This window comes from Nerophis lumbriciformis, linkage group LG01 (assembly GCF_033978685.3).
Source record: "Nerophis lumbriciformis linkage group LG01, RoL_Nlum_v2.1, whole genome shotgun sequence".
Lineage (NCBI taxonomy): Eukaryota > Metazoa > Chordata > Actinopteri > Syngnathiformes > Syngnathidae > Nerophis > Nerophis lumbriciformis.
Window position 1 is genome coordinate 72,290,001 of NC_084548.2, and position 10,000 is coordinate 72,300,000.

The following is a 10,000-nucleotide window of genomic DNA, read 5'->3' on the forward strand; positions in this document are numbered from 1 at the left end:
CATATATAAATATATATATATATATATATATATATATATATATATATATATATGTATGTGTGGGAAAAAAAATCACAAGACTACTTCATCTCTACAGGCCTGTTTCATGAGGGGTTCCCTCAATCATCAGGAGATTTTAATGGGAGCATTCACATACCATGGTTTATATAGGGCACAGAGTGGGTGGGTACAGGCTGGCGTAGGGGCGTGGTGATTGGCTCATGTGTTACCTAGGAGGTGTTTCCGTCTGTGGCGGCATGCTGATACAATTTCGCTGCGCTTGTTGAGGGATGACAGGTCTGGACGGTATATAATAAACAGTTTCTCTTTCAAGCATAGGTTGCATCTTTTATTACCACTATTGTAAGGTGTGCTGGATGCAAGAATTTGCCATGTTATTGAATATTCAACATTATTGTCTTTGAGGTCCCAAATGTGTTTGCTGAGTTCTATGGTATTCCGCAGGTTTTGGTTCCTGAAAGAAGCCTTGTGATTGTTCCATCTGGTTTTAAACTCTCCCTCGGTTAATCCTACATATGCGTCGGATGTGTTAATGTCCTTGCGTGTTACCTTAGATTGGTAAACAACTGATGTTTGTAAGCATATGTAGGATTAACCGAGGGAGAGTTCAAAACCAGATGGAACAATCACAAGGCTTCTTTCAGGAACCAAAACCTGCGGAATACCACAGAACTCAGCAAACACATTTGGGACCTCAAAGACAATAATGTTGAATATTCAATAACATGGCAAATTCTTGCATCCAGCACACCTTACAATAGTGGTAATAAAAGATGCAACCTATGCTTGAAAGAGAAACTGTTTATTATTTACCGTCCAGACCTGTCATCCCTCAACAAGCGCAGCGAAATTGTATCAGCATGCCGCCACAGACGGAAACACCTCCTAGGTAACACATGAGCCAATCACCACGCCCCTACGCCAGCCTGTACCCACCCACTCTGTGCCCTATATAAACCATGGTATGTGAATGCTCCCATTAAAATCTCCTGATGATTGAGGGAACCCCTCATGAAACAGGCCTGTAGAGATGAAGTAGTCTTGTGATTTTTTCCCCCACACATACATATATTGCGCTCTACTACGGTATCGAGCACTATTTTTTGGATAACCTTATTAAGACATATATATATATATATATATATATATATATATATATATACATACATTGATATATACAGTATATCATTTATATGTATTTATTTTGCTGTTTTTGTTTACATGTTAAAGGTGTTTTAATGAATATACATGCATGTTTAACATATAGATTCCTTTCTTTAATGAAGACTAGAATATAAGTTGGTGTATTACCTGATTCTGATAACTTGCATTGATTGTAATCAGACAGTAGTGCTGATAATGTCCACGTTTTCAAATGGAGGAGAAGAAAAGTTCCTCCTTTCTGTCTAATACCACATGAAAGTGGTTGGTTTTTGGCATTTTATTTGTCCAGCTTCCATATTCGTTTTTATACACTTTACAAGAAATACATTGGCGTCAAACTCCGTAGCTTGCTAGCTTGTTTGCGCTGGCTTTCGGAGACTCTTGTTTTGAAAGCGCAGGCGCGATGGAGCGGCACTTTTATTGTGAAGACAGGAACTGTGCAGTCAGTCTTTAGGCTTTTGACGGGATGTACGATTGAAATAAAAAAGGGTCTTTTTTCCTTCACACTTTTGATTGATTGATTGAAACTTTTATTAGTAGATTGCACAGTACAGTACATATTCCGTACAATTGACCACTAAATGGTAACACCCGAATAAGTTTTTCAACTTGTTTAAGTCAGGTCATGTGACCACCTGGCTCTGTTTGATTGGTCCAACGTCACCAGTGACTGCATCTGATTGGTGGAACGGAGTGAACGTCACCAGTGACTGTATTTGTTGAAACGCAGACACTATGAAGGTCTGTCTGACAGACCAAAACAAACAAAGCGTGCATTAACAGATCGATAAAAATTAGTAGCGAGTAGCGAGCTGAATGTAGATAAAAGTAGCGGAGTAAAAGTAGCGTTCCTTCTCTATAAATATACTTAAGTAAAAGTAAAAGTATGTTGCATTAAAACTACTCTTAGAAGTACAATTTATCCCAAAAGTTACTCAAGTAGATGTAACGGAGTAAATGTAGCGCGTTACTACCCACCTCTGCTGCTAAGCAATGTGCTCTACATACAACACACAAAGACAAAGATATGTTTCAAAAGGCCAATTTATTTCAGGCCAGAACAAATTGACAAAACTATTTTAAATAGCTGCAACACAATGGCACTTTAACTTTAAGTAGATAGGATCTTTGATCCAAGACTCAACTTGCATTTAACTAAAATGTTATTTTCTTTGTGCTCGACAAAAGAAAAGTATTGAGAATGTCTCCATGTTAAAAAACTCGACTTCTGGCTTCGCCATGATGTCTTGTTAGTTGTTATGAGAGTAGCGTATGTGTGTGTGTCCCTTTAAGATATGACAGCATGTGAGGTGAGTGACGTCAGTGAGTGAGTGGGCGAGAGAGGTGAGCGAGCGGCGACAGTGAGTGCGTGCAGGTGCTCTAGCTTGGTGGATGGCTGCGTCCAATAAAATCACAAAGTTGCAACAAACCGCCGGTCTCGTCATTCACCCTCAGCTGTAAAGACCCACTGCCGGGTAAAGTGAAGGTTGTTAGCCCCGAAGACGTACATAGGCCCTGGAGGAACGTCTCCCCTGCGCTCCTCAACTGCGGTATGGGAGTCCCCCCCCCGCCCCCCACCCACACAAAGCACGCCTTTTCTTTCCCACCGAAGCGCTGCAATAAAACACACTCAGATCTTCTGTTTCTAGCCGATACTACATGAAAAATAACGTAAAGTAACGCATCATGTAGTAACGGTAACTGAGTTACTGAATATAAAAAATAACGCGTTAGATTACTAGTTACCGCCGAAACTAACGGCGTTACAGTAACGCGTTACTTTGTAACGCGTTCGTCCCAACACTGGTTAGATGTAAATATAAACGGAATACAATGATTGGCAAATCCTTTTCAACCCATATTCAATTGAATGCACTACAAAGACAACATATTTGATGTTCAAACTCATTAACTTTCTTCTTTTTTTTTGCAAATAATAATTAACTTAGAATTTCATGGCTGCAACACGTGCCAAAGTAGTTGGGAAAGGGCATGTTCACCACTGTGTTACATCACCTTTTCTTTTAACAACACTCAGTAAACGTTTGGGAACTGAGGAGACACATTTTTTCAGGTGGAATTCTTTCCCATTCTTGCTTGATGTACAGCTTAAGTTGTTCAACAGTCCGGGGGTCTCCGTTGTGCTATTTTAGGCTTCATAATGCGCCACACATTTTCAATAGGAGACAGGTCTAGACTATAGGCAGGCCAGTCTAGTACCCGCACTCTTTTACTATGAAGCCACGTTGATGTAACACATGGCTTGGCATTGTCTTGCTGAAATAAGCAGGGGCGTCCATGGTAACATTGCTTGGATGGCAACATATGTTGCTCTAAAACCTGTATGTACCTTTCAGCATTAATGGTGCCTTCACATATGTGTAAGTTACCCATGTCTTGGGCACTAATGGGGCGGCATGGCGTAGTGGGTAGAGCAACCGTGCCAGAAACCTGAGGGTTGCAGGTTCGCTCCCCGCCTCTTACCATCCAAAAATTGCTGCCGTTGTGTCCTTGGGCGGGACACTTCACCCTTTGCCCCCGGTGCCACTCACACCGGTGAATTGAATGATGAATGACAGGTGGTGGTCGGAGGGGCCGTTGGCGCAAATTGCAGCCACGCTTCCGTCAGTCTACCCCAGGGCAGCTGTGGCTATGAAAGTAGCTTACCACCACCAGGTGTGAATAAATGATGGGTTCTACATGTAAAGCGACTTTGGGTACTTAGAAAAGCGCTATATAAATCCCAGGTATTTTTATTACTAATACACCCCCATACCATCACACATGCTGCCTTTTACACTTTGCGTCTAGAACGATCCGGATGGTTCTCTTCCTCTTTGGTCCGGAGGACACGACGTCCACATTTTCCAAAAACAATTTGAAATGTGGACTCGTCAGACCACAGAACACTTTTCCACTTTGCACCAGTCCATCTTAGATGAGCTCAGGCCCAGCGAAGCCGACGGCGTTTCTGGGTGTTGTTGATAAACGGTTTTCGCCTTGCATAGGAGAGTTTTAACTTGCACTTACAGATGTAGCGACCAACTGTATTTACTGACAGTGGGTTTCTGAAGTGCTCCTGAGCCCATGTGGTGATATCCTTTACACACCGATGTCGCTTGTTGATGCAGTACAGCCTGAGGGATCGAAGGTCACGGGCTTAGCTGCTTACGTGCAGTGATTTCTCCAGATTCTCTGAACCCTTTGATGATATTACGGAGTGTAGATGGTGAAATCCCTAAATTCCTTGCAATAGCTGGTTGAGAAAGGTTTTTCTTAAACTGTTCAACAATTTTCTCACACTAAGTCAATTTAGCAAAAGTGTATTTATTAAACAGTTATTAAGCAGTGGCACAAACATTCATGTCATTTCCAAAACAGAAAGTGCAAGATTGTCATAAAACAAGCTATGAGTGCACTTTTGTGCATGATATCACTAAGATGACATATCAAAACAACACTAAATTAAAGTGCACTTTTTGTACAGGACGCCACTACAATAGTTTAAAACAAATAAAGTGCCTGATGTCACACAAGATATTTCAATAAGTGTCAAATAAAAATGAGCTGCATAATAGGAAATCAAATAGTGTATGTCCTTCGCTATGTGGTAGGTTCCTTCTGTTGTTCACTATTTTTTTCATACGGTGTTGATGTGGAAATGGTTGCTTGGGCATTTTGTTGGTGTGGCACCGAACGGAGATGTTGACATGCGGAGTTTCAAGCACTCTTCATTCTCTAGCGGGTGACTTTTCAAATGATGCTACATATTAGCAGTAATGCTACTTTTTGTCGCATACTTGACATATTACTGTTGTCTGTTCAACATATTCCCGCTTGAAGCCAAACCACCGCCAGACGATGGACCCCGTGCTGTTTTTCTTGGGAACTAATTCTTCTTCCTTCATTTTGTTACCAGAGTCGCACCTTTTCTCTCTCGTATTGCCACTCGCACCTCTCCGCTAGCATCACAGCTAACGTTAGCCAAGTCGCTACCTCTCTGCTCCGGGAGAGCGTATGACGTTGCACAGTATGTGACGTATGTAAGAAGGTGCGCTTGTTTTATGTCTCTGTGAGAAGGAGAGACAAGAAAGAGTGATAAGATTCTGTAGTGTAATGCCCTCAGCTGCGTGAGAACGTATACTCCAATATCACGATATAGTCATTTTCTATATCGCCGCGATGTATCGAGTATATTCCATATATCGCCCAGCCCTAGTCATAATAACTATCAGTTCTAATAATAGCAGTCAAGACAAGTATATCAGTTATAATAACTATCAGACATAACAAGTATATCAGTCATAGTAACTATCAGTTCTAATAATAGCAGTCAAGACAAGTATATCAGTTATAATAACTATCAGACATAACAAGTATATCAGTCATAGTAACTATCAGTTCTAATAATAGCAGTCAATACAAGTATCCATCCATCCATTTCCTACCGCTTGTCCCTTTCGGGGTCGCGGGGGGTGCTGGAGCCTATCTCAGCTGCATTCGGGCGAAAGGGGGGGTACACCCTGGACAAGTATATCAGTTATAATAACTATTAGTCACAATAACTGTCAGTCATAATAACAACTTTATCAATTATAATAACTTTTATCAATTATACCAACTTTTATCAATTATAACATCTATATCAGTCATAATAACAACTATAACAGTCATAATAATAACTATATCAGTCATAATAACAACTATATCAGTCATAAGAACTATATCAGTGATAATAACAACTATATCAGTCATAATAACTATACCAGACATAATAACTATATCAGCCATAAATAATAACAACTTTATCAGTCATAATAACTATATCAGACATAATAACAACTATATAAGTCATAATAACTATATCAGACATAATAACAACTTTATCAGTTATAATAACAACTATATCAGACATAATAACTATATCAGTCATAATAACTATATCAGACATAATAACAACTATATCAGCCATAATAACAACTTTATCAGTTATAATGACAACTATATCAGACATGATAACTATATCAGTCATAATAACTATATCAGACATAATAACAACTATATCAGTCATAATAACTATATCAGTATGATAACTATATCAGACATAATAACTACATCAGTTATAATAGCAACTATATCAGACATAATAACTATATCAGTCATAATAACTATATCAGTTATAATAACAACTATATCAGACATAATAACTATATCAGCCATAAATAATAACAACTTTATCAGTCATAATAACTATATCAGACATAATAACAACTATATAAGTCATAATAACTATATCAGACATAATAACAACTTTATCAGTTATAATAACAACTATATCAGACATAATAACTATATCAGTCATAATAACTATATCAGACATAATAACAACTATATCAGCCATAATAACAACTTTATCAGTTATAATGACAACTATATCAGACATGATAACTATATCAGTCATAATAACTATATCAGACATAATAACAACTATATCAGTCATAATAACTATATCAGTATGATAACTATATCAGACATAATAACTACATCAGTTATAATAGCAACTATATCAGACATAATAACTATATCAGTCATAATAACTACATCAGTTATAATAACAACTATATCAGACATAATAACTATATCAGTCATAATAACTATATCAGGCATAATAACAACTATATCAGTCATAATAACTATATCAGACATAATAACAACTATATCAGTCATAATAACTATATCAGACATAATAACAACTATATCAGAAATAATAACTATATCAGACATAATAACAACTATATCAGTCATAATAACTATATCAGACATAATAACTATATCAGTCATAATAACGATATCAGACATAATAACAACTATATCAGAAATAATAACTATATCAGACATAATAACTATATCAGACATAATAATAACTATATCAGTCATAATAACTATATCAGACATAATAACTATATCAGTCATAATAACGATATCAGACATAATAACAACTATATCAGTCATAATAACTATATCAGTATAATAACTATATCAGACATAATAACTACATCAGTTATAATAACAACTATATCAGACATAATAACTATATCAGTCATAATAACTATATCAGACATAATAACTACATCAGTTATAATAATTATATCAGACATAATAACTATATCAGTCATAATAACTATATCAGACATAATAACAACTATATCAGTCATAATAACTATATCAGGCATAATAACTATATCAGTCATAATAACTATATCAGACATAACTATATCAGTTATAATAACAACTATATCAGTTATAATAACTATATCACACATAACTATATCAGTCATAATAACTATATCAGACATAACAACTATATCAGTCATAATAACAACTTTATCAGTTATAATAACAACTATATCAGTCATAATAACTATATCAGTCATAATAACTATATCAGACATAATAACAACTATATCACACATAACTATATCAGTCATAATAACTATATCAGACATAACTATATCAGTCATAATAACAACTTTATCAATTATAACAACTATATCAGTCAGAATAACTATATCAGTAATAATAACTATATCAGACATAATAACTATATCAGTCATAACTATATCAGTCATAATAACTATATCAGACATAATAACAACTTTATCAGTTATAATAACTATATCAGTCATAACTATATCAGTCATAATAACTATATCAGACATAATAACAACTATATCAGTCATAATAAATATATCAGACATTATAATAACTATATCAGCCATAACAACAACTTTATCAGTTATAACTATCAGTCATAATAGCAAGTATATCAGTTATAATAACTATCCTAATTAATCATAATGAGGAAATGATATTTCAGGTAATATTTGATAAAAAGTAGGTTGTTTAAAGGAGACGTCTGGTTTGGCGTGCTTGAAAAGTCCAAAGACGCAGTGGAAGGTTTTAAAAAGACCTGATCAGGTGCGTTCATGGCTGACTGGCATATTTCCACTGCCATCTTGCCTCGTGGATGGAGGTCAGCATTCCAGTGAGGCGCTGGTCACATGTCACCTCGGAATACACCAGCATATGTGTGTGTGTGTGTGTGTGTGTGTGTGTGTGTGTGTGTACCTTTTGTGCGGTGTTGTTGTCACCCTGGCAGCCGGAATGTCGTCGTCCTTTCTGCTGCTCGTCCATCCCAGTGACGTCTCTCTTGTTCCCCCCGACCTTGGCAGACATTTGTCCTCCTGTGGCATCCTGATGACCAGGTCTCCCAGAGCGCTGGGCCTCCACGACTGGGACGCGGCCATGGCGAGTCTTCCTCAAAGCCGCAACTTCATCAGCCTCACCAACAAGAGGAAGGAGTACTCGGAGCGCAGGATACTCGGGTAATGTTAGTATGCTTGTGTCCGCACACTTACATGTTTTGTGTAGCAGAAGCCAATGTGCGCAACAATGGGTCTTGGTCCACTTGCGAGTGGATTCTAGTCCTGAGTAAGTCCAGGGCGAACGCTCAGCGCACCAAAGCAGGGCTGTACAGTGCCAGCATTTTACCCGCATTTGCCACTTGAAATAGGTTGTGCGACCTTTAAAAAAAGAAATACAAATGTTAACCCTTTAACTCTTTGCTTCTAAAATAAATCCATCCAAAGTTGATCAAAAGTAGAGTAACATATTAACGCATCTGTAGAGCATGTTTGAAATAAACTTCAACCATAACCAAATAAACAAGTGATTGACGGGGAAGTGTCACTGTCTGTGTGTTCATCCTCCTCCTCCATGCAGAGAGGGGCTGTAGCTGATGAGGATCCCAAACACACAAAAACTGGTACTAACTAGTAAGAAAAGTAAGATAATAAAAAAGAAAAAGCCTTGGAAATAATATAAGAAAAGTCACATATAATCTCCAATCTTCCTTAAAAACATTTAGCTTTGCTCATTTCTTCAGCTAACAAAAACACAATAACTGATAGTTATAATAACCATCAGTTATAATAACTATCAGTCATAAGAACAAGTATATCAGTTATAATAACTATCAGTCATAAGAAGTATATCAGTTATAACTATCAGTTATAACAACTATATCAGTCATAACTACTATATCAGTCATAATAACAATATCAGTCAGAATAACAACTATATCAGTCATAACAACTATATCAGTCATAACTTTCAGTCATAATAACTATATCAGTCACAACAACTATATCAGTCATAATAACTATATCAGTCATAATAACTATATCAGTCATAATAACTACTATATGAGTCATAATAACTATGTCAGTCATAATAACAACTATGTCAGTCATAATAACTATATCAGTCATAATAACTATATCAGTTATAACAACTATATCAGTCATAACAACTATATCAGTCATAGTAACTACATCAGTCATAATAACTACATCAGTCATAACAACTATATCAGTCATAATAACTATATCAGTCATAATAACAACTATATCAGTCATAATAACAACTATGTCAGTCACAATAATAACTATATCAGTCATAATAATAACTATATCAGTCATAATAACAACTATATCAGTCATAATAACTATATCAGTCATAACAACTATATCAGTCATAATAACAACTATATCAGTCATAATAACAATTATATCAGTCATAATAACAACTATATCAGTTATAATAACTATATCAGTCATAATAACAACTATATCAGTTATAATAACTATATCAGTCATAACAACTATATCAGTCATAATAACTATATCAGTCATAATAACAACTATATCAGTCATAATAACAATTATATCAGTCATAATAACTATATCAGTCATAA

At 36.1% G+C, this 10,000-nt stretch overlaps 1 protein-coding gene across 1 annotated transcript in view; it reads left to right on the forward strand.

Annotated features, from left to right (window-relative positions):
* The window catches only part of coq10a (coenzyme Q10A), an 18,660-nt gene that overhangs the window by 986 nt on the left and 7,674 nt on the right, over positions 1-10,000 (forward strand). The window contains exon 2 of the mRNA XM_061972463.1: positions 8,418-8,570. Within this exon, the coding sequence (XP_061828447.1) occupies positions 8,418-8,570 (153 nt within the window). The remainder of the gene's footprint in view (positions 1-8,417; positions 8,571-10,000) is intronic.